Genomic DNA, 26,102 nt, shown 5'->3' with positions numbered 1-26,102 from the left:
CTTACTGTGTGCAAAGCACTGTACTAAGCGTTCTTTAGTCTAATAAGCCCTTAACACGCGTCCTGTCGCCCATTTCCTGCACCAGTCAAACCCTTTTCTGAGACGTTGGACGAATCCGAGGCATGAGTGCTCATCCACTGACCCTGGGCTCTGAAACAGAAGCTCCAGGCCCTCGTCATGGACCCGACGGTCCCCATCACAGCACACCCCGAATAAAATAAAGAGGGGCTCCCCACGGATCGTCACGGCCCCAGTGGCTGACATCTTTGGAGCCTTCTTCCCCTCACAGATCTCTGCGATGCCAAAAAGCAGAAGGAAAAAGCACTGGGCCACCCAGCACGGGGAGAAAAATTGATCTGGCTCCCGTCCGCTGCGGCTTGATGGAAAGAGTGCGGGCTTGGGAGTCAGAGGACGTGGGTTCTAATCCTGGTTCCGCCACGTGTCTACTATGTAACCTTGAGCAAGTCACTTCACTTCTCTGTGCCTCAGTTACCTCATCTGTAAAAGGAGGATTAAAAGTGTGAGCCCCACGTGGAATGATCTGATTAGCGTGGTTCTACCCCATTGCTTAGAACAGTGCTTGGGACATACTAAGCACTTAACAAATACCATTATTATTATTATTATTATATCCACTCAAACAGAAGGCCCAGAGTCAGATCGTCATCAGCCCCAAACTAAGAAGAGGGCGGCTGAAATAATAATAATTATGGCACTTGTAAAGCGCTTACCACGTGCCAAGCACTGTTCTAAGAACTGGGGTAGATACAAGTTAAGAGAAGCAGCGTGGTTCAGTGGAAAGAGCACGGGCTTTGGAGTCAGAGGTCATGGGTTCGAATCCCGCCCCCGCCACATGTCTGCTGTGTGATCTTGGGCAAGTCACTTAACTTCTCTGGGCCTCAGTTACCTCATCTGTAAAATGGGGATTAAGACTGTGAGCCCCACATGGGACAACCTGATCAGCCTGTATCCTCTCCAGCACTTAGAACAGTGCTTTGCACATAGTAAGTGCTTAACAAATGCCTATTATTATTATTATTATTATTATTATTATTAAGCTGGACACAGTCACAGTAACTGAGGCCCAGGAAAGCTAAGTGACTTGCCTAAGGTCACACAGTAGACTTGTGGTGGAGCCGGGATTAGAACCCAGGTCCTTCTGACTCCCAGGCCTGTGATGATGATGGCATTTAATAAGCGCTCACTATGTGCAAAGCACTGTTCTAAGCACTGGGGAGGTTACAAGGTGGTCAGGTTGTCCCACGGGGGGCTCACAGTCTTTAATCCCCATTTCACAGATGAGGTAATTGAAGCACAGAGAAGTTAAGTGACTTGCCCAAAGTCACACAGCTGACAATTGGCGGAGCCGGGGTTTGAACCCATGACCTCTGACTCCAAAGCCCCGGCTCTTTTCCACTGAGCCACGCTGCTTCTCTAGCCTGTGCTCTAGCCGCTAAGCTATGCCCAGATCCGAGCCACGGCACCTTATTGATTAGATCCTCAGCCGGCAGCGAAGCCCCTTGGCGGGGAGGGGGAAGCGGATCCAATAATACAGTCGCTTCGCTGAGCGCTGGATCGGCTGATACCATCCAGGCTTCTGCTGAGGGAACAGGAGAGGCCTCTGCACAAAGTCAGCGCTTGATAAAAACCATCGATAGGTAGATTGATCACCAAGGCAAATCCAAGCCCTTCAGCCGGTTGGACATCAAACGCCTGGAGGATATATTATTATTATTAGGAATAATAATAATAATAATGGTATGTTAAGCACTTACTATGTGTCAAGCACTGTTCTAAGCTAATCAGGTTGGACACAGCCCCATCCCACAAAGTCTTCCTTCCTCCCTGCTGTCTCCCTCACTGAAACTCCTCTCTCAAATGAGGAAAAAGCTGGAGGAAAACACAGCCAGGGACTAGGAAAGTAAATCGATATTCTATGGGAGTCAGCCCCCGATGGAGACAGGCCAGTGAGGCTCCCAAAGATAGGTACGATGGAGGAGGGTGAAGGCTACTCAGAAACTTGAAAACAAAAGAACAGATCAGGACATTCCTGAGGGGATCGGAAAAGGCAGAGTCCAATTAGTTGAATGCTCTGCACATAGTAGATGCTCAACGGATACTATTGATTGATGGACTGACTGATCAACGAATACTGACTGACTGACTGATTGATGGACTGACTGATGTTTATCCAGAGCAGGAGTTGGCAATCTGTGCCGAAGGACTCGACTGAATGAATCCTTTGAGCGGTTGGTGTGCTGCTGAGAGACCCACCGTGGCCAACAGAAATTGGAAGATTAGTTCCCCTCCCGGAGGGGGAGGCCTTAGGAAAACTGGGATATTCAAAGGCAGGCTCGAAAACAGGAACAGGCCCTCTGCAGGATCGACCCATCAGAGCAGAAATGGGTTAACGGGCAAATAAATCAAGAGGCAGTTTCTGGCTTTTGCGCTTTTTTTATGGTATTTGTAAGGCGCTTACTATGTGCCAGGCACTCTACGAGCACTCTATAATCAGGTTGGCCATAGTCCCTGTCCCACATAGGGTGCACTTACTGTGTGGCTATACTAAGCAATGGGGGGGATACAAGCAAATCGAGTTGGACACAGCCCCTGATCCACATGGGGCTCACAGTCTTAATCCCCATTTTACAGATGAGGAAACTGGGGCACAGAGAAGTTAAGTGACTTGCCCAAGGACACGCAGCAGACACGCAGCAGACCAGTGTGGGGGATGGGATTAGAACCCAGGTCCTTCTGACTCCCACTTTGGTCTTTTCAGCCTCACTAATACCAATCAATCGCATTCATTGAGTACTTTCTTTGTGCGAAACACTACTAAGTGCTTGGGAGAGGTCACTATAACAGAGTCAGAAGGCATGTTCCCCGCCTACAAGAAGCTTAAAGTCTAGATGGGGAGACAGACGGTAAATTACGGATATGTACATAGGTCCTGTGGGACTGAGAATTGGGTGAGATAAAGGGCACAAATCCAATTGCAAGGGTGACACAGGAGGGAAATGAGAGCTTAGTTGGGGAAGACCTCTCGGAGAAGAGGTGATTTTAAGAAATCACCAACAGAATCGTCTGTTGGATATGAAGGGGGGAGTTCCGGGGCAGAGGCAGGATGTGAGCAAAGGGTACGCGCTGAGACAGGCTCTTACTTGCGGACGGAATCTCACCATCACTGGCATCGTCTTCATCCTCACTGTCGTCTAGCCTACGGTCCAGAGGGATGTACCATTCAGCACATATTCACTAGATCTACAGTTACAAAACTGGAAAATGCTGTGTAAAGTCTGAGGAGGCAGTAGGAGTTCGGAGACGCTTTTCTGCTCAACCCAGAAAAGTCTTGGGAAAGAACTGAAGGCAGGAGAGGGGCGGGAGATAGGGAAGGCGGAAAAGAGGGAAGGAAGGAGGATGAGAGGGAGAAAGGGAAGGAGAGATGGAGAAAAGAGGGGGAACAGGCCTCAGATGTCCTCATGGCCTCGTGGAAAGAGCGTAGGCCCGGGAGTCAGGGGACCTGGGTTCAAATCCCAGCTCCGCCGCTTGTCTGCTGTGTGACCCGGGGCAAGTCACTTAACTTTCCTGTGCCTCAGTTCCCTCGTCTGCAAAATGAGGATTAAGACTGTGAGCCCTATTGTGGGACAGGGACTGTGTCCACTTGTGTCTACCCCAGCACTTAGTACAGAGTTTCACACGTAGGAAGTGCTTAACAAATACAATAAAAAGGAGGGTTTTATATTAGACAAAGGGGACAACAGCACGGATGGAGCTGAGAGCAACAGTGCAGTGAACGTAATAACCTTGGCTCTGCCTCTGGCTTGCGTAACCGCTGAATTCACCTCACTGGATCTTAGTTTCCCCATCTGTAAAATGAAAATAATAATTCTTCCCTGTCTCCCGCGGTGCTGGGAGGATTAAATAATCACTTATAAAACATTGTTCTCCAAGTAACGTTCAATCCAAATATCCAGCAGGGCAGGCTCCCTGCAAACCCTCTCAGCTCATTTTTATTAAAATTCAGTTTTGCTTCTCTTTCATTTCACCGCTGCACCTTCCACGGGACAAGTCAGCTAGTATCATCCGTCAGGGCTAATACTTTCCAGGATCATCTTCTGTCGCCCGGGAAGCAGGTTGGCAAGTACGGTAAATAACATTCTTAGGGCTCTGTTTAATGAAAATACTCATCGAGTAGGATATACTCATTAATTTTTTTTTAATGAATGAGACAGCTGAGCCATCAAGCTTGAGTGCCTCCAACGAAAGCCTAGCGACCGCATCTGGTCTTCTGCTTTGAGTGTTATAAATAGCCCCATGGCTCAACTGATGCAACTAAATCTGTTTATTGATCCATCAGACTAGTCTTTATCATTGAGAAGCAGCGTGGCTCAGTGGAAAGAGCCCGGGCTTTGGAGTCAGAGGTCATGGGTTCGAATCCTGGCTCCGCCACACGTCTGCTGTGTAACCTTGGGCAAGTCACTTAACTTCTCTGAGCATCAGTTACCTCATCTGTAAAAATGGGGATTAAGACTGTGAGCCCCACGTGGGACAACTTGATCACATTGTATCCCCCCAGCGCTTAGAACAGTGCTTTGTACATAGTAAGCGCTTAACAAATGCCATCATTATTATTATTATTATTATTGAGAGTAAGTACTCTGGGGAAAATGCATAAGATCTCAAGAGAGCCCATACACGATGGTAGACACCCTGACACATTTTATAGTAAAACGATAGTTGTGTTGGAAACAGCTGAGTGGAAAGAGCATGAGCCTGGGGATCGGAGGACCTGAGTTCTAATCCCGGCTCCGCCACTTGCCTGCTGTGCAAGTCACTTCACTTCTCTGTGCCCCAATGACCTCATCCGTAAAATGGGGGGTAGGGACCGTCTCTATATGTTGCCAACTTGTACTTCCCAAGCGCTTAGTACAGTGCTCTGCACACAGTAAGCGCTCAATAAATACGATTGATGATGATTAAGACTGTAAACCCTGTGTGGGGCAGAGACTGTGTCCATCCTGATTAGCTTGTAATCCCTCTACACTGTAAGTTTGTTGTGGGCAGGGAATGTGTCTGTTTGTTGGTCTCTTGTCCTCTCTCAAGTGCGTAGCACGGTGCTCTGCACACAGTAAGCGCTCAATAAATACGACTGACTGAGTGACGTGTATCTCCCCCGGTGCTTAGTTTAGCACACAGTAAGAACTTAGCAAATACCTTGAAATATGACTGTCCAGTGGCAGTTCTCAGACCAGCGAGAGGTGGGATGTGTGTGACCCCGGGAAGAAGCTGTAAACTTGGTTCTAGACTGTGAGCTCGTTGTGGGCAGGGAATTTGGCCACTACTTCTGTTGCCCTGTACTCTCCCAAGCGCTTAGGACAGGGCTGTGCACATAGTAAGCGCTCAGTGAATACCATTGATGGATTGACTGGAGACAGGTCCAGGGCCCCTTGGTGTTTTTTCAATCAATCAATCAATCAATCAAATTTATTGAGCGCTTACTGTGTGCAGAGCACTGTACTAAGCACTTGGTAAGTACAAGCTGGCAACATATAGAGACGGTTCCTACCCAACAGTGGGCTCACAGTCTAAAAGGGGGAATTTTCCCCAGCAATCCCTTCTTGCTAGGATTGGTCCTCCCCTCCCAGATCTCTTCCAATGCCAGATGACTAATAGTGATAATAATAATCATTGTGGTATTTGTTAAGCACTTACTACGTGCCAGGCACTGTACTGAGCACTGGGGTGGATACGAGCAAATCAGATCAGACACCCGGGGCTCAAAGTCTCAAACCCCATTTTACCGACGAGGGAACTAAGGTCCAGAGAAGTGAAGTGACTTGCCCAGGGTCACACAGCAGACATGCGGTGGAGCCGGAATTAGAACCCATGATCTTCTGATTCCCAGGCCCGTGCTCTATCCGCTGCACCACTCTGGGCTAATATTCAGTGAGACTATAGGGACACTGGAGGGTATAAAGGACAATTTTCCCTGAGAGACAGGCAAGGTGATACACCCCGGGGTCATTCTATTTATTTTATTTTGTTAGTATGTTTGGTTTTGTTCTCTGTCTCCCCCTTCTAGACTGTGAGCCCACTGTTGGGTAGGGACTGTCTCTATATGTTGCCAGCTTGTGCTTCCCAAGCGCTTAGTACAGTGCTCTGCACACAGTAAGTGCTCAATAAATACGATTGATTGATTGATTGATAAACAGTGGAACTATTGTAACAATCAGTCAATCAATCAATCCTGTTTATTGAGCACTTACTGTGTGCAGAGCACTGTACTAATCACTTGGGAGTGTACAGCACAACAATATAACACACATTTCCTTACCACAGTGAGCTTACAGTCTAGAGGGGGAGATGAACTGGTGTAAGGTATAGTCTGGCCACTATCCTGGAGTCATTTGCTTTATTTTTGTTGGTTTGTTTGTTTTTTGTTTTGTTTTGTTGTTATAATGGTACTTGTTAAGCACTTCCTATGTGTCAGGCACTGTACTAAGTGCTGGGGTAGATATCGGATAATTTTATTGAACTAGGTCCCCAACCCACGGGTGGGGGTTCAGAGTCTAAATTGGAGGGAAGAGGATTTAATCCCCATTTCACAGATGCGGTAACTGATGCACAGAGAAGTGAAATGACTTGCCCACGGTCACACAGCAGACAGCGGAGGAGCCAGAATTAGAATCCAGGTCCTCTGATTCCCAGGCCCGTGCTCTTTCCGCTAGGCCACTCTGAGAGCACGGATCTGGGAGTGAGAAGGTCATGGGTTCTAATCCCGGCTCCGCCCCTTGTCTGCTGCGTGGCTTTGGGCAAGTCACTTCCCTGGGCTTCAGTTACTTTATCTGTAAAGTGGGGATTGAGACTGCGAGCCCCGTGTGGGACAGGGACTGTGTCCAACCCGGTTTCCTTGTATCCACCCCAGCGCTTAGAACAGTGCCTGGCACATAGTAAGCGCTTAACAAATACCATAATTATTAACGATTATTATTATTCTCTGTGATTAATTCAGCGGCAGGGAACAATAGTCAGTGGGATGACCAGCATTATGACAATCACACTGCAATTCCAGGCAGTATGGACTCTCACACTGGAGAGACCTGCTTGATGACTGTCACATAGGGTCACTCGGGGGTAACGTGCAGTGTCACCTGCACTGGAGCGATATGCAGTGCAGCTATTGCACTGGAGTGATACGCAGTGAGAACATCATCGGCATATAATCAATACTATTAACACTGTTATATTGTACTCTCAGGTGCTTAGTACAGCGCTCTGCGCAGAGTGGGCTCTCGACAAATGCCATTGAGTTTCTGCAGCGCGTAGAACACTCTACAAAATGCTTGGAGAAGTAAAACACTGTTAACAATGGCATTTATTAAGCACTTACTATGTGCATTCATTCAATCGTATTTATTGAGCGCTTACTGTATGCAGAGCACTGTACTAAGCGCTTGAGAAGTACAAGCCGGCAACATATAGAGACGGTCCCTACCCAACAACGGGCTCACAGTCTAGAAGGGGGAGACAGACAACAAAACATACTAACAAAATAAAATATCTAGAGATCTGAAATACTTCAGACACATGATTGCTATCCCAACCTTAAATTCATTATTATAATACACAGTCAACCGGCAAAGCACTGTTCTAAGTGCTGGGGAGGTTACAAGGTGATAAAGTTGTCCCACAGGGGGCTTACAGTCTTAATCCCCATTTTACAGATGAGGGAACTGAGGCACAGAGAAGTTATGTGACTTGCCCAAAGACACACAGCTGACAACTGGCGGAGCCGGCATTCGAACCCACGACCTCCGACTCCAAAGCCCGTGCTCTTTCCACCGAGCCACGCTGTTTCTACTGTTAGTAGATATGATCCTTGATCTCAAGGAGCTGGCAATCTAGCCAGGGAGGTAGACGCAAAAAAAAATAATTTACAGATAGGAGGAAGACAGAAAGGAGGCTATGTTTTATGAATTAGTGCTTAACAGAGCATGAAAATACGGCCCTAAGTGCCAGAGGAGGTCGTGGGGTTACAAGTGGTACAAAAGCGCTGAAGTAGCAGTTGGGGAATATAGGAGCAATGGATCGGGGAAGGCTTCCCGGAGGAGGTGCTTTTTCAGAAAGGCTCTGAAGCCGGGAAGAGCTGCGGACTGTTGGATGTGAAGGCAGAGAGAGTTCCAGGACGGAGGAAGGGTGTGGAAAGGGGAATTTTACCGTCGATGACGCTCGCCGAACCCCAGCTAGCCCTGCCCTCCTGTTCTTCTGGGCATCCTGGACGGCTACTGAATAGGTTTCCTGGTCCATCTGTGGCTCCCTCCCTCCCTCCCCCCGACCAGGCCCTGGGAATTCTCTCCCGCAGAGAACGAAGCCTCCGAGGATGGGGCCGGGTTTGACGGGCGACGGTGGCTGAGGCGGAACTCGGTTTCTCCTAACCCTTCTGTTTTTCCCTCGCAACCGCTCAGAGGACGGAAATGCTTAACCCAAACCAAGGTAGCGTGAGACCGAATAGCGTAAGTGTGCGCCGGGGGGGCACGCCGTGGGTGAGCCGGGTTGTGTACGCTTCTTCATCAGCCTGCATGCCTTCTGCTTCGCTCCCGCCATCCTGCCCCGGGCACTTGGCTGGCATGAACGATCGCTTTGCCGGAGTAGGCCTTCCATCTCCGTTCCCGGTTACCTACCTGTCTGCAATTCAGGCCCCAGACGGGCTATTTGAAGCTTCTTCGGGGATGCACCGGGGATCTAATCCCAGCTCCGCTACATGTCTGTTAGATGACCCTGAGCAAGTCACTTCACTTCTCTGAGCCTCAGCTCTAAAATGGGGATTAATCAATCAGTCAGTCAATCGTATTTATTGAGCGCTTACTGTGTGCAGAGCACCGTACTAAGCACTTGGGAAGTACAAGTTGGCAACAGTCCCTACCCAACAGTGGGCTCACGGTCTAAAAAGTGCTCACCCAGGCACTTAGTACAGTGTTCTGCACAATAAACATCAATGATTGATTGATTGGCCCCTTACCGCGTGCAAAATGCTAGATTTAAGCACTGGGGAAGAGTACACGGGTGAGAATTAGCCAGGCCTGCGGCCTTCAGGGGACTAAAAATCAGAGCAGAAACCACAGGTCCGGACAACCACTCGTTTCCCAGAGAAACACGGTCCAACTCTCCAACCGGCCACAGTGGTGTCTACATGTCCCCTTCCCTTCTCTGGATGCAGCTGTGGGCACCAGCGAACTATATCATCATCAACATCAATCGTATTTATTGAGCGCTTACTGTGTGCCGAGCACTGCACTAAGCGCTTGAACTATATCACGAACTACACCCCTTCTAGACCGTGAGCCCACTGTTGGGTAGGGGCCGTCTCTATACGTTGCCAACTTGGACTTCCCAAGCGCTTAGTCCAGTGCTCTGCACCCAGTAAGCGCTCAATAAATACGATTGATTGATCACGGAAGACATTTCAGCCCGGAGAATAAAGCGTTCCCAGAAACAATCGGGGCTCGTAAAGGGATGTCTTCTCGGAGGAAGCTTAAACAGAGCTTCTTTCCTGAACTGCCTGCATGATCAATGAAATGAGGGTTATTTTTACCCGTACCCGTGGCAGACGGGATTAAAAATAGAAGCGTGCCCTAGTACGAGCGATGCAACCTTACGGGAGCTGATTAATGGAAATGAAGCCTGGTGTCCTCAGCCTTCGGGTCTGGATGGGGTGCTGCCGGGCGTATAATCAGGGTCCTGAGTTCGAGGCTTGATATTCGGAAACGAGCGTGTTGGGGGTGAATGAGTTAAAGGTTTGCGCAGGGCTCTGTGGCTTCCCAGGAACGGTGAGACTGGGAGACACAGCATGGCCTAGTAGAAAGAGCCCAGGCCCGGGAGTCAGAAGGACCTGGGTTCTAATTCCTGCTCCGCCACGTGTCTGCTGGGTGTCCTTGGGCAAGTCGCTTCACTTCCCTGGGCCTCAGTTCCTCATCTGTAAAACGGGGATAAAATCTTTGGCCGTGAGCCCCACGTGGGACAGGGACTGTGTCCAACCTGATTAAGTTGTAGTTACCCCAGTGCTTAGACTAGTGCTTGGCACACAGAAAGAGCTTAACGAGTATCGTCATTATTATTGGTTATTATTCTCCAATCCCCACAGAGGTCAGCCATCCAAATATCATCATTATTATTCGTTATTATTATCCAACCCCCAAAGAGGTCAGCCAGGATGGAAGGTCTCTCTAGTAATAATCAATCCATCAAACAATCGTATTTATTGAGCACTTACTGTGCGCAGAGCACTGTACTAAGCGCTTGGGAAGTCCAAGTTGGCAACATCTAGAGACAGTCCCTACCCAAAAGTGGGCTCACAGTCTAGAAGGGGGAGACAGAGAACAAAACCAAACATATTAACAAAATAAAATAAATAGAATAGATATGTAGTAATAATAATTGTGGTATTTGTTAAGCGCTTACTGTGTGTCTATAGTACGCAATGGGGTGGATACAAGCAAATGGGGTTGGACGCAGCCCCTGACCAACATAGGGCTCACAGTCTCAGTCCCCATTTTACAGATAAGGTAACGGAGGCAAAGAGAATAATAATAATAATAATAATGATGATGGTATTTGTTAAGCGCTTACTGTGTATCTATAGTATGCAATGGGGTGGATACAAGCAAATGGGGTTGGACGCAGCCCCTGACCCACATAGGGCTCACAGTCTCAATCCCCATTTTACAGATAAGGTAATGGAGGCACAGAGAATAATAATAATAATAATAATGATAATAATAATAATGGTATTTGTTAAGCGCTTACTGTGTATCTATAGTACGCAATGGGGTGGATACAAGCAAATGGGGTTGGACGCAGCCCCTGACCCACATAGGGCTCACAGTCTCAATCCCCATTTTACAGATAAGGTAACGGAGGCACAGAGAATAATAATAATAATAATAATAATAATAACAATAATAATAATAATGGTATTTGTTAAGCGCTTACTGTGTATCTATAGTGCGCAATGGGGTGGATACAAGCAAATCGGGTTGGACGCAGCCCCTGACCCACATAGGGCTCACAGTCTCAATCCCCATTTTACAGATAGGGTAACGGAGGCACAGAGAATAATAATAATAATAATAATAATGATGGCATTTGTTAAGCGCTTACTATGTGCAAAGCACTGCTCTAAGCGCTGGGGGATCCAAGGTGATCAGGTTGTCCCACGGGGGTCTCACAGTCTTAACCCCATTTTACAAGATGAGGGAACTGAGGCCCAGAGAAGTGAAGTGACTTGCTCCAGGTCACAGGGCAGACAAGTGGCGGAGCCGGGATCAGAACCCACACCCTTCTGACTCGTAGGCCCGTGCGCTCTCTACTAGGCGATGCTGCTTCTGGTTTCCCTAGTCCCGTGGATCTCGGCGGGGTGGCTGACGTACTAGAAGAGGACCAGTATGAGGAGGTGGGGATAGGAAATGGGAAGTGGTGGGGGGGGGAAGGGGCCGGCGGTCCGCATCCACCTTACCCAAGGGAATGCGGCCCCCCCCATCTGCAGTCAGGATCTGAATCCATAGCCAGGCTCTGCCCCGTTCTCCACCTTCATTCATTCAGTTGCATTTAATGAGCGCTTACTGTGTGCACCGCACTGTACTAAGCACTTGGGAGAGTCCAACACAACAATAAACAGACACATTCCCTGCCCACAAGCTCCAGTGAGCCTCCTCTGTGCACCTTCCCACGGTGCTTGGACTTCCCAAGCACTTAGTACGGTGCATTGCACTCAGAGAGTGCTCAATAAACACAATTAATATTACTACTATTATTACTGCTACTTCAGTGGCCCCTACTGCGCACTCTCCCAAGTGCTTAGTATAGTGCTCTGCACACGGTAAGCACTCGATAAATAGGATTGACTGAGTCTTGGCAGCTTCTGTGAGTGGCCTTTTTTTAGTGGTACTTGTTAAGCACTTATCTCAAGGCCCTGCTGAGAGCTCACCTCCTCCAGGAGGCCTTCCCAGACTGAGCTCCTTCCCTCCTCTCCCCCTCGTCCCCCTCTCCATCCCCATCTTACCTCCTTCCCTTCCCCACAGAACCTGTATATATGTATATATGTTTGTACATATTTATTACTCTATTTATTTATTTATTTTACTTGTACATCTCTATTCTATTTATTTTATTTTGTTAGTATGTTTGGTTTTGTTCTCTGTCTCCCCCTTTTAGACTGTGAGCCCACTGTTGGGTAGGGACTGTCTCTATATGTTGCCAATTTGTACTTCCCAAGCGCTTAGTACAGTGCTCTGCACATAGTAAGCGCTCAATAAATACGATTGATGATGATGATGATGATGACATTATGCGCTGGGCACTCTATAATAATAATAATAATGGCATTTATTAAGCGCTTGCTATGTGCAGAGCACTGTTCTAAGCACTGACTGAGCGTTGAGGTAGATTCAGGCTAATCTGGCTGGATGCGACGCCTGTCCCACATGGGGCCCACAGTCTTAATGCCTATTTTCCATTTTAGACTGTAAGCCCACTGTTGGGTAGCGACTGTCTCTGTATGTCGCCAGCTTGTACTTCCCAAGCGCTTAGTCCAGTGCTCTGCACACAGTAAGCGCTCAATAAACACGATTGATTGATTGATTGATGAGGGAACTGAGGCCCAGAGCAGTGAAGCAACTTGCCCAAGGTCACGCAGCGGACACAGGTGGAGCCGGGATTAGAACCCAGGTCCTCTGACGCCCAGACCCTTGCAATTTCCACTAGGCCATGCTGCTCCTCTCCATTCCCTCCGATATTTTCCGGCCTCGGCTCTTCTCTTCAGATCCATTCATTCAGTCGTGTTTCTCTCGATTCACTCCCGGTTGGTGGCCACCGGCCAGGGCCCGGAATGAGTGAAAAAGTTACAGCGAGTGAATTCCAGCCAGGATCCGATCCTGACATCTTCATCATCACCTTCATCACCTTTTAGACTGTGAGCCCACTGTTGGGTAGGGACTGTCTCTATATATGTTGCCAACTTGGACTTCCCAAGCGCTTAGTACAGTGCTCTGTACACAGTAAGCGCTCAATAAATACGATTGATGATGATCATCATCGAAAGCATCTCCGGAGTGCCTTCTTCTCATCATCGAGAGGAAGCGGTGTGGCCTGGTGGCTAAAGCCCGGACCTGCTGTGTGACCGTGGGCAAGTTACTTAGCTGCTCCATGCCTCAGTTTCCTCAACTATAAAATGGGGATTCCACACCAAGCCCCTGCTCTCTCCATTAGGCCACACTGCTTCTCTCTAGCCTTTAATAATAATAATAATAACTGGCATTTGTTAAGCGCTTACTGTGTGCAAAGCACCGTTCTAAGCGCTGGGGAGGATACAGGGTGATCAGGTTGTCCCACGTGGGGCTCACAGTCTTAATCCCCATTTTACAGATGAGGCAACTGAGGCCCAGAGAAGTGAAGTGACTTGCCCAAGATCACACAGCAGACATGTGGAGGAGTCGGGGATTCGAACCCATGACCTCTGACTCCAAAGCCCGGGCTCTTTCCACTGAGCCACGACGCTTTATTGCCATCCGTTCTTCTCACAAGTTCCACTCAGATCCTGCCTTGCCACTTGATGCTGTCCGTAGCCTGCAAGGGACGTTGACAGAAAAGCTCAAGAAGCCCCCCAGGAGCTGGTCCAGGGGTCCGGGTCTCCATCCATCCATCCGTGCTATTTACTGAGCACTTATCTGTGCAGGGCACTGCATTAAGCGCTTGGGAGAGTACAATGCAACCGAGCTGGTAGACAGGATCCAACCTTACGGTCTCGAAATGAGCTTGCAATCTAGAATCTCCAGGCCACCCGGGATGCTGCACAGGGCCACGGTCTGCAATGACTCAGTCGATCGATCAATCAATCGTATTTATTGAGCGCTTACCGTGTGCAGAGCACTGTACTAAGCGCTTGGGAAGTCCAAGTTGGCAACATATAGAGACTGCCTACCCAACAGTGGGCTCACAGTCTAGAAGGGGGAGATAGAGAACAAAACCAAACATACTAACAAAATAAAATAAATAGAATAGATATGTACAAACACATATACATATATACAGGTGCTGTGGGGAAGGGAAGGAGGTAAGACGGGGGGATGGAGGGGGGGGCGAGGGGCAGTCGATAATATTAATTGAGCACTTACCAAGGGCAGGGCACTTGGGAGAGTACAATGTAGCAGAGTTGGTAGTCCAATTCCCTCCCCACAGCAAGCTTACGATCTGGAGGGGGAGACAGACATTAATATCACTAAGTAAATTCCAGATACGGACATAAGGGCTGTGGGGGTGAGAGAGGGCCACAGCACCTGTATATATGTTTGTACATATTTATTACTCTATTTATTTATTTATTTTACTTGTACCTATCTATCCTATTTATTTTATTCTGTTAGTATGTTTGGTTTCGTTCTCTGTCTCCCCCTTTTAGACTGTGAGCCCACTGTTGGATAGGGACCGTTGTCTCTATATGTTGCCGACTTGGACTTCCCAAGCGCTTAGTACGGTGCTCTGCACACAGTAAGCGCTCAATAAATACGATTGAATGAATGAATGAATCCTGGGCAAAGAGTACTGTCCTGCGTGTCTTCTTCAGTGCACAGTTTCAGTGCTTCAGTTTCCTCATCTTTAAAACAGGGATTCAATTTGGGTAGGGACCGTCTCTATATGTTGCCAACTTGGACTTCCCAAGCGCTTAGTACAGTGCTCTGCACACAGTAAGCGCTCAATAAATATGATTGATTGATTGATTGATTGATTGATGGACAAAAAGGGTGGAAATCCAAGTTCAAGTGTGATGCAGAAGGGAGTGGGAGAAGAGGAAATTGATGGTGTGGTCAAAGTCTGATTTTAAAACTGCTTCTGGCCTGGCACTTCCCCCACCTCCCACCTCGTTCTTCCTCCCTCCCTTCTCCTGACCTCTCCCTCCTCTCCCCCACATCCTTCCATTCCCATTTGGGAAGAAAAATTCAATTTGTACTTCCCAAGCGCTTAGTACAGTGCTCTGCACATAGTAAGCACTCAATAAATACGATTGATGATGATGATGATGCCTCCCTACCTCCCCTCCGTTCCCCACCCTGTGGGTGCATCTCCGCCGACCAGCGGGGCGAGAAGTGATGAGCGGTGTGGCCCAGTGGATAGAGCACAGGCCTGGGCGTCAGAAGGACTTGGGTTCTAATCCTGCCTCCGCTACTTGTCCGCTGTGGGACTTTGGACAAGCCACTTCACCGGGCCTCCGTTACCTCATCTGTAAAATGGGGGTTAAGACCGTGAGCCCCAGGAGGGACAGGGACTGTGTCCGACCTGATTACTTTGTATCTACCCCAGCGCTTAGAACAGTGCCTGGCACATAGTAAGCGCTTAACAAATACCATAAAAAAAAAAACCCTCAGTCCCAGGCCCGTGCTGGCCAGACATTGTCAGCGTGGCTCAGTGGAAAAGAGCCCGGGCTCTGGAGTCAGAGGTCATGGGTTCAAATTCCGGCTCCGCCAATTGTCAGCTGTGAGAGACTTGGCCTCTCTGTGCCTCAGTTCCCTCATCTGTCAAATGGGGATGAAGACTGTGAGCCCCCCGTGGGACAACCTGATCACCTTGTAACCTCCCCGGCGCTTAGTACAGTGCTTTGCACATAGTGAGCGCTTAATAAATGCCATCATTATTATTATTATCGTCCTCGTTGAGTCTTTCTGGTCAACGGTGACACTTCTTCTCTCTGTTTTTGCGCAGTTCTGCTAAGCCACTATTCTCTAGAATGAGCACAAAACAAAACGAGTATCAGCTTTTGTACATCAACATCCAACGGCAAGGCGCTTGGGAGAGAGGACCTCAGACGGAGACGATCGCCGACGCGCGGGAAACACCAGCCCCCGCCGTCTCCACCCAAACCGGCAGAGTCGGCAAGTGATTTTTCCAGATCGCAACGCCATCGCGGTTCAAACCACCAGCTCGTTAGCGACCGTCCTCGAGTAAGATCTTCAGAGAAGCGCGCGAGAAGTCACACGGGGGGGGAACGCATTTAGGAAGAGGGATGTGGTTGTCGCCTGAACGACGGGTAAAATCTACACACGCGCCCAAGAGGTTTGTAAAACCGTCTTTTTTTAATTGAACCGAATACACCAACAGCTTTAAACTTGGACCAGCCTGGCGACGGCCGGTGGAAAAACCCCTCTCGTCTGAGACGGCTGAATGTTTTCTTTTCCAGCACAATCTCCGCACTTGCTTCATCTCCCCGTGTAATTACTTCTAAGTATTCAGTTAACCGATGTAAAGCTCCCAACTTTCACGGCGTCTGCCAAACTTAATCCCGAGGAATTTTTCTGACACGCACCGTGCTTCTGCCGGTCGCCGCGGGCGGGGGACGTGCCCGCCAACTCTGTTGCGTCGTACTCTCCCAAGCGCTCGGCGCGGTGCTCCGCACGCAGTAAGCGCTCAGTAAATACCGTCGACCGATTCTGCGGAAAGCAAGTGTTTGGGAACGATCAAAGCGAGCCTCCGGGCCACCCGGCAACCTAGACCTCTCTACCTTTCAAGCAACCGGATCGAGGGATTTCTGGAGAATGTAGACAACCCATTAACCCTCAACCGCTCGGATGTAACATAGAGGCTGCTGTTCAATAAACACTTTTTTATTTCTTCCTAGGGTATGCATAGTCGATGAAAAGTAGGTATCGCCCCTCTCTGTGTTCCTCATGACTCCCAGATTAGATTGAACTTGACCTGAATCTAGCGTTGCTTTTTTTTTTTCAATTAAAAGATGCCTAACGAACACGCCTACTTCTAACATAGGAGGGTTCGTAATTAAATAGCCTTAGGGATAGATCAGAGTACTTAGAAAGGTCATTTCAGAACATTCGGGTGTGTTTCATTGACGCGGAGAGGCGACGGTGTCCCGTTAGCCAATCTTATTAGGAATATCCCTCCTCTTCCTCTCTCTTTCCCACCCGCCGCCCACTGGGAAGTCCAGCTACAACCCTCAAGACACCCCTCCGCCCCCCATCCTCACATTCAACCGCCCACAGGGATGGGCCAGAAACACGGTCCTGCACGTTCAACCCACCGGTGGCTGCCATTCAATCGGCAAATCCCCGTTGATCGTCCAGTCGCCCCATCTCCCCACCCCTACCATGGGGCCAAGCGTACGAAGTCAAGGCCCGGACCAAAGCGAAGCAGAGTATCGACGCTGGAAGTGCCGGACGGGACGCCTCCGCCGATGCTGATCACCTCCCCACGTCGGTGAAACACGCTCTTAGAAAGGCAGGCAAAGCAATTAGCAGGACGGAGGTGGGGAAATTGGCTTTCTCCGTCCCCTAAGCATCGTTCGATGCCTTCGCCGTTCACCTTCACCCAAGCTGGGGTTTCCAGTCTCGGTTCCGCTCCGGACCGTGACTGATCCCCAAACTACGAGCGTCGGCCGTCTTCTCCCCCCATCCCAGCCCCTTGGGCGCCGTCGTCGCTGGATCGGGAATTTCCCATTCCGACCGGAGATCCCGGTTGCGATTGTCCAGACGGGCCCGACGGCGAAGACGCACAAGGGAATCCAATGAGAACAACAAAACGTTGGAGAGTGCCAAAGCACCCTCTAGACAGATTGCTAAACTAGCCGCCATCCAACCTTAACCTAATTTCACGGACCCCCCTCTCCCGCCGCCATCCCCGGGCTCTGTAGATCGGTCAGTGACGTGTGCCATTTGTACATACACCAAGCCAACTGTTCCAGATCCTGTAAATCGTTAAATGTCAACCGAGTATGGAAAGTCCGTTTTTATCTTTTTAAAAGTGACCCCCTTTCCCATTCCGTGCCATGGTACTGTGTCCGGAACGTTGTGTGTGATTTTTTTTAAGGTCCAGGAAATGTAAAGAAAATTGTTGGGATACCTGACTTTCTGTAAAAAAAACAAAAATAAAAAGAAGTTTTTGTTACTTAAAAGTATGCCTGGCATTACGGCACCTGATGAAGGTCAACCTGGAAGTTTTGCAGAATAGAAAGACCTAGAACGAGCGTGAGGTCTCTGACTTGTTTCTGGGAACAAGGACCGCAGAAATATCACTCCCCCGAAATCCCTGTGGTTTTGGATTCCACTAGCTGCTCTGCCACTGAGCAATCATCGGACACTATTATTGTTATTATTAATGTATTTATTGAGTGCTTACTGTGTGCAAAGCACCGTACTAAGTGCTTGGGAGAGTACGCTATAACATCAAACGTTCCCTGCCCACAAGGAGCTCACAATCCAGAGGGGGAGAGAGATTTAATATAAATCTATTACAGGGTTCCCCATGTCCTCTGCCTCCCCGCTTTCTATCCACTGTCCTCTGTGCCCTGTCCGCTGCTCCCTCTTTTGTGTCCCCCTTTCTCTTCCCCCCTTTTCTCTGTGCCAGCTCCCTGCCCCCCGGCTCTCAGATGCAGTTCGCTGCCCTCCTGTTCTCTGCCACTCACCTCTGTGCCCCTCACCCTGCTCTCTCTTTTCTCCCCCCCCCATCTAATACCTCCCTTTCTCTCTCCCTCTGTTCTTCCCCCTGTTCTTTTTTTCAATCGCATTTATTGAGCGCTTACTGTGTGCAGAGCACTGGACTAAGCCCTTGGGAAGTCCAAGTCGGCAACATCTAGAGACGGTCCCTACCCAACGGCAGGCTCACAGTCTAGAAGGGGGAGGCAGACAACGAAACAGAACATATTAACAAAATAAAATAAATATGTACAAATAATAATAATGGCATTTATTAAGCGCTTACTATGCGCAAAGCACTGTTCTAAGCGCCGGGGAGGTTACAAGGTGATCGGGTTGTCCCACGCGGGGCTCACAGTCTTAATCCCCATGTTACAGATGAGGTAACTGAGGCATGGAGAAGTGAAGTGACTGGCCCAAAGTCACGCAGCTGACAGTTGGCGGAGCCGGGATTCGAACCCGTGACCTCTGACTCCAAAGCCCGGGCTCTTTCCACTGAGCCACGCTGCTTCTCTAAAATAGAGTAATAAATGCGTGCAAACATATATACATGTATACAGGTGCTGTGGGGAGGGGGAGAGGAAGGAGGGGGCTCAGTGTGGGAAGGCCTCCTGGAGGAGGTGAGCTCTCCCCCAACCGTCAGCTCTCTCCCAGCAGCTCTCTGCCCCCCGGATGCCTTTTCCAGCCCCTCCAGCCGGCCCAGACCACTACAGCCAACCCAGCTCACTCCAGCCGGCCCAGTCCTGCCCGCACAGCCCAGCCCAGTCCGGCCAGCCTGGCCTCCCGGAGTCATTCATTCGTTCGGTTGTATTTATTGAGCGCTTACTGTGTGCAGAGCACTGCACTAAGCGCTTGGGAAGTACAATTCAGCAACAGACAGAGACAATCCCTGCCCACACCTCTGGACCTTAAGTTTGAAGCCTGTCTCCTGCTGTCACCAAGGTCTTTTGACAGTTTCCCAAAGGAGGAGCCGGCCTTTTTCATTTGATTTTCTATTTCCTTGTCGAACGCCGCCCAACTTGCTGCCTGGGAAACCGAATGCTGCGGCAGCATTTAGCTCCGCGTAGCCAATGAGGACTATTGGCTTCGGGGAGGGTTTACGGACTGAAAAGATTCTTAGTCCGTAGAGATGTGGCTGAAGGCTACCACAGTAGCCAGGGTGGGAAAAACTTCTCATGAAATCCCTCACTAAGACAAAAGGGCAGCCACTGAAATTTGACGTGGACGGGTGCCAAATAAACCTGTGAAATTTACTTTTACGATGGCGCAGGCAAAAAAAACATCTCTAAGCCCGAGAGGGGTTTGGATAAATTCATGTACAAGGTCACGGAGGGCAGCCATCGCACTGTTCCTTCAAATAACCTGTAGCAATCCCAAACAACTATCCAACCCGACTCACCCGCTCTGGTGGGACTGGCCTGCCACAAATCACGAAAACAAAAAACCTAGATGCCTGGCTCTGGAAGGAACTGATCCTAAAATGAAAATGAGTGATGTTTGGGTGGAGAATGCTACCGGATGCTACTTCTTAAAAACACACCTATGAAGCATTAATGACGTGAAATGCGGCTTTTTTGCCTTTTTCCAGGCAGCCTGGCTCAGCCCAGCCCAGCCAAGTACCCTTCTGCCAACCCAGCCCGACCGGACTAGTCCAGGGTAGCCAACCCAGCCAAGTACAGGCCTGTCAGCCCCGAGTAATCCAGTTTAGCCCAGTCTAGCCCAGTTTAGCCAGTCCAGCCCAGCGGCCAAGCAAGCGGCGAGGGAAAGACAAATTGTACCGTCGCACCTTACTGTAGAAATAATACAAAAGAGATTCCAACTCACATTGGCCAAAATATGAGGTGAGGAGCTTGAGCTATGCATAACAACAAGCTTTACCAGGCCCAGGAAACTCTAAGAGGGCAAGGTTGCACAGTAGAGCGCTTTAGACGGGGGCCTGCGCAGGAATGACGCCTGGCACAATTTTATTCTTGGCCGAGTCTTCAGACCCCCTAAATAGGAAAAATCATTCCGAAGCCGATTCTCTGACGGTGGAAGGAGAGAGGGAGAGGAATAGAGAGAGACGGAAGGCGGATGGGCTGGAGGGAGGGTGGGAGGAGGGAAGGAAAGGAGAAAGGAAGGAAGGAAGAAAAAAAGAAAAAAAAAAAGCAATCCAGCAGCAGAGCAAGCTAGGACGGAAAGAAATAAAGTGCTTATTCATTCATTCATTTTTTTTGAGCGCTTACTAGGCGCAAAGCACGTTTGAGAGAGTACAACATAACCACAGACACATTCCTGCCCTCAATATATCAATACATCGCATCAATATAAAGGCGATTCGAACTCGCGGAGTTGGGTTAAGACCCAAAAGAAAGGGTCTTAACTCTTTGAGCCGTGCTTAACGGCGCGTCCCCCCCTCCCCGTCTTAGAGCTTGTAAAACAAGATACCTTTTAAAGTGGCTCAGGGAGAGGTGTCCACCGACGGAGCGCATGTCTGCAAGAATTATATTCTTGAGGGAGAGACCAGCAGCAGAACAAACTAGGATGGAAATAAAAAAAATACTATCAACTCTTCTGTAATATAATAGCATTTTTTAAGCACTTACTATGTGCCTAGCACTGTTCTAAGCATTAGGGGGGATGCAAGGTAATCAGGCTGTCCCACATGGGGCTCCCCATTTTACAGGTGAGGTAACTGCGGCCCAGAGAAGTGAAGTGACTTGCCCAAAGTCACACAGCTTGCAGTTGGCCGAGCGGGGATTTGAACTCATGACCGCTGACTCCAAAGCCCGGGCTCTTTCCACTGAGCCACGCTGCTTCTCATTGTGAGCATCATTAACAAAATAAATGGAATGGTAAATATGTACAAGTAAAATAAATAGAGTGATAAACCTGTACAAATATATGCAAGTGCTGTGGGGAGGGGAAGGAGGTAGGGCAGAGGGGGGCGAGGGGGAGGAGGAAAGGAAAAAGGGGGCTCAGTCTGGGAAGGCCTCCTGGAGGAGGTGAGCTCTCAGTAGGGCTTTGTATTTTGCTTGTACATATCTATTCTATTTATTTTATTTTGTTAACATGTTTGGTTTTGTTCTCTGTCTCCCCCTTCTAGACTGTGAGCCCGCTGTTGGGTAGGGACTGTCTCTATGTGTTGCCGACTTGTACTTCCCAAGCGCTTAGTACAGTGCTCGGCACACAGTAAGCGCTCAATAAATACGATTGACTGATTGATTGATTGAAGGGAGGAAGAGAGCTAGTTTGGTGGATATGTGTTGGGTAGGGACCGTCTCTATACGTTGCCAACTTGCACTTCCCAAGCGCTTAGTACAGTGCTCTGCACACAGTAAGCGCTCAATAAATACCATTGAATGAATTAATGAATGTAGAGGGAGGGCATTCCAGGCCAGGGGATGGACGTGGGCGTTGTTATCTGTCTCCCGCTTCCAGACTGGGAGCCCGTTGTTGGGTCGGTGTCCCTCTATGTTGCCGATTTTTACTTTCCAAGCGCTCAGTACAGTGCTCTGCACACAGTAGGCGCTCAGTAAATATGGCTGAATGACTGAGTGAATAGACATGATTGATGTTCTCTGTCTCCCCCTTCTAGACTGTGAGCCCACTGTTGGGTAGGGACTGTCTCTCTATGTTGCCAGCTTGTACTTCCCAAGCGCTCAGTACAGTGCTCTGCACACAGTAAGCGCTCAATAAATACGATTGATTGATTGATTGATTGATTGACTGACAGACTGACCGAAAACCACTGGAAGGACGCGGGAGGCTGCTGTGCGGCAGAGCGGCCAGGCGGTGTCGCTAGTGAGCCGGGGACCGCGGCTGCGCAGTGCGGGCTGGTGGCCAGAAGGCGTCGCTGGCGAGCCGGCCGCGGCTGCGCAGTGCGGGCTGGTGGCCAGAAGGCGTCGCTGGCGAGCCGGCCGCGGATGCGCAGTGCGGGCTGGTGGCCAGCAGGCGTCGCTGGCGAGCCGCGGACTGAGGGAAGGAGGCCGCTCCGAGCCGGCCGCGGCTGCGCAGTGCGGGCTGGTGGCCAGCAGGCGTCGCTGGCGAGCCGCGGACTGAGGGAAAGTGGCTTCTCCGAGCCGGCCGCGGCTGCGCAGTGCGGGCTGGTGGCCAGCAGGTGTCGCTGGCGAGCCGCGGACTGAGGGAAAGTGGCTTCACCGAGCCGGCCGCGGCTGCGCAGTGCGGGTTAGTGGCCAGACGGTGTCGCTGTTGAGCCGCAGACGGGGCGTCTCCAGTCGGCCGTGGACCGCGGCTGCGCAGTGCGGGCTGCTGGCCGGAAGGCGTCGCTGGCGAGCCGCGGACTGAGGGAAGGAGGCTTCTCCTTCACCGCGGCTGCGCAGTGAGGGCCGGTGGCCAGACGGAGTTGCTGGTGAGCCACGGGCTGCAGAAGGAGTCTTCTTCGAACAGGCCGTGGAAACCGCGGCTGCTCAGTGCCGGCTGGTGGCCAGACGGTGTCGCTGGTGAGCCGCGGACGGGGGAGGAGGCGCCTCCGAGCCGGGCCGCGCAGGGCGGGCTGCTGGCCAGACGGTGGCGCTCGGGAGTCGCGGACTGCGGCTGCGCAGGGCGGGCTGGTGGCCAGAAGGCGTCGCTAGGGAGTCGCGGACAGGGCGTGGACTGCGGCTGCGCAGGGCGGGCTGGTGGCCAGAAGGCGTCGCTGGTGAGCCGCGGATTGGGGAAGGAGGCTCCTCCGAGCAGGCCGTGGCTGCTCGGCGTGGCCAGAAGGCGTCGCTGGTGAGCCGAGGACCGCGGGGGGGAGATGGGGGTGTCTGGACTGCGGCTGCGCAGTACGGGCCGATGGCGGAAAGCCCCGGTCACCATGGCGACCCGCGGGAGCAGGGCGTTCGACCGCGGGTTCATTCGCTCATATTAAGCGCTCAGTGTGTGTGTGTGTGTGTGTGTGTGCAGGACACTGTACTAACCGCCAGGGAAAGTAAACGGTGGCAATCCCTGCCCACAAACAGCTCACGGTCTGGAGGGGGTCACGGACATTAATGGAAAGAAAAAGCACAGACGTAGGCATGGGGGTGAGGCTGCAGGGTGACGGGGTGGGTGGGGCTGCGTGTGGCTAGACTGAGCGCCCCCGCAGCGACGACGTGACCCCGCTGCCTCAGCGCCACGGGGCGACTTCCGGCGCTGCACCGGAAGTGCGCGGCGGCGCGAGCCCCGCTCCTCAGGCCCACTTCCGGGGAGGAGCCCCCAACTTCCGGTCGGCCCGGCCCTCACCGCCACAGGCCTCTCACGGCCACAGGCCTCACAGTCATCATCATCATCATCATCATCATAATAATCATCGATACCGCGAAAAAAATAAAAAAGGATGTTTGCTAATAATAATGGGATTTATTAGTATTTATTATTTATTATTATTATTTATTATTTTTCATTTTTTTATTGTTAGCGCTTACTAACAGTAATAATAATAATCGATAAGTGGACCACGCGAAAAGATAAAAAAGGATGTTTGTTAATAATAATAATGGCATTTATTAAGCGCTTACTAACAATAATAATAATAATCGATAAGCGGGCCACGCGAAAAGATAAAAAAGGATGCTTGTTAATAATAATAATGGCATTTTTTAATCGCTTACAATAATAATGATGATGGATAAGTGGACCACTCGAAAAAATAAAAAAGGATGTTTTGGTAATGATAATGATAATGGCATTTATTAAGCGCTTACTACTACTACTACTACTAATGATAATCGATAAGTGGGCCACGCGAAAAAATAAAAAAAGATGTTAATCATGATAATGGCATTTATTAAGCGCTTACTAACAATAATAATAGTAGTCGATAAGTGGACCTCGCGAGAAAATAAAAAAGGATGTTAGTAATGATAATGGCATTTATTAAGCGCTTACTAACAATAATAATAATAATCGATAAGTGGACCACGCGAAAAGATAAAAAAGGATGTTTGTTAATAATAATAATGGCATTTATTAAGCGCTTACTAACAATAATAATAATAATCGATAAGCGGGCCACGCGAAAAAATAAAAAAGGATGCTTGTTAATAATAATAATGGCATTTATTCATCGCTTACTAACAATAATAATGATGATGGATAAGTGGACCACTCGAAAAAATAAAAAAGGATGTTTTGGTAATGATAATGGCATTTATTAAGCGCTTACTACTACTACTAATAGTAATCGATAAGTGGACCACGCGAAAAAATAAAAAAAAGATGTTAATCATGATAATGGCATTTATTAAGCGCTTACTAACAATAATAATAATGGTGGTCGATAAGTGGACCACGCGAGAAGATAGAAAAGGATGTTTGTTAGTAATGATAATGGCATTTATTAAGCGCTTACTAACAATAATAATAATGATAAGTGGGCCACGCGAAAAAATAAAAAAGGATGCTTGTTAATAATAATAATAATGGCATTTATTAAGCACTTACAATAATAAAGTGGACCACGAGAAAGAATAAAAAAGGATGTTTGTTAATAATAATGGCATTTATTAAGCACTTACTAACAATAATAATAATAATCGATAAGCGGGCCGCGCGAAAAAATAAAAAAGGATGCTTGTTAATAATAATAATAATAATAATGGCATTTATTAATCACTTACTAACAATAATAATGATGGTGGACCACTCGAAAAAATAAAAAAGGATGTTTTGGTAATGATAATAATAATGGCATTTATTAAGCGCTTACTACTACTACTAATGATAATCGATAAGTGGACCACGTGAAAAAATTAAAAAAAAGATGTTTGTTAATCATGATAATGGCATTTATTAAGCGCTTACTAGCAATAATAATAATAGTGGTCGATAAGTGGACCACGCGAGAAGATAGAAAAGGATGTTTGTTAGTAATGGTAATGGCATTTATTAAGCGCTTACTAGCAATAATAATAATAATAATCGATAAGTGGACCACGCGAAAAAATATAAAAGGATGTTTGTTGATAATAATGGCATTTATTAAGCGCTTACTAACAATAATAATAATAATCGATAAGCGGGCCACGCGAAAAAATAAAAAAGGATGCTTGTTAATAATAATAATGACATTTATTCATCGCTTACTAACAATAATAATGATGATTGATAAGTGGACCACTCGAAAAAGTAGAAAAGGATGTTTTGGTAATAATAATAATAATAATGGCATTTATTAAGCGCTTACTACTAATAATAATAATCGACAAGTGGACCACGCGAAAGAATAAAAAAAGATGTTTGTTAATCATGGCATTTATTAAGCGCTTACTAACAATAATAATAATAATGGTCGATAAGTGGACCACGCGAGAAGATAGAAAAGGATGTTTGTTAGTAATGGTAATGGCATTTATTAAGCACTTACTAACAATAATAATGATAATCGATAAGTGGACCACGTGAAAAAATAAAAAAGGATGTTTGTTAGTAATAATAATAGCGTTTATTAAGCGCTTACTAAAAATAATAATAATAATAGATAAGTGGACCACGCGAAAACATTAAAAAGGATGTTTGTTAATAATAATAATGCATTTATTAAGCGCTTACTAGCAATAATAATAATCGATAAGTGGGCTACGTGAAAAAATAAAGAAGGATGTTTGTTAATAATAATAATAATGGCATTTATTAAGTGCTTACTACTAATAATAATAATCGATAAGTGGA

At 48.4% G+C, this 26,102-nt stretch overlaps 1 protein-coding gene across 3 annotated transcripts in view; it reads left to right on the top strand.

The window, feature by feature from the left end:
- Positions 1-17,950, top strand: part of LHFPL3 (LHFPL tetraspan subfamily member 3) — a 193,408-nt gene extending 175,458 nt beyond the window's left edge. Inside the window, exons 3-4 of one of the 3 annotated variants that reach the window (XM_038741252.1) lie at positions 8,466-8,493; positions 15,751-17,950. In XM_038741252.1, the coding sequence (XP_038597180.1) occupies positions 8,466-8,482 (17 nt within the window). In that variant the 3' untranslated portion in view covers positions 8,483-8,493; positions 15,751-17,950. Of the gene's footprint in view, positions 1-8,465; positions 8,514-15,750 lie in introns of all 3 variants that reach the window. The other 2 variants (XM_038741253.1, XM_038741251.1) reach the window with 2 other exon arrangements.
- Positions 17,951-26,102: the final 8,152 nt, after the last annotated feature.

This window comes from Tachyglossus aculeatus, assembly GCF_015852505.1.
Source record: "Tachyglossus aculeatus isolate mTacAcu1 chromosome 12 unlocalized genomic scaffold, mTacAcu1.pri SUPER_6_unloc_1, whole genome shotgun sequence".
Classification (NCBI taxonomy): domain Eukaryota; kingdom Metazoa; phylum Chordata; class Mammalia; order Monotremata; family Tachyglossidae; genus Tachyglossus; species Tachyglossus aculeatus.
Note: the sequence above shows the minus strand (reverse complement) of the source record. Positions and strands in the feature narration are given on the sequence as shown.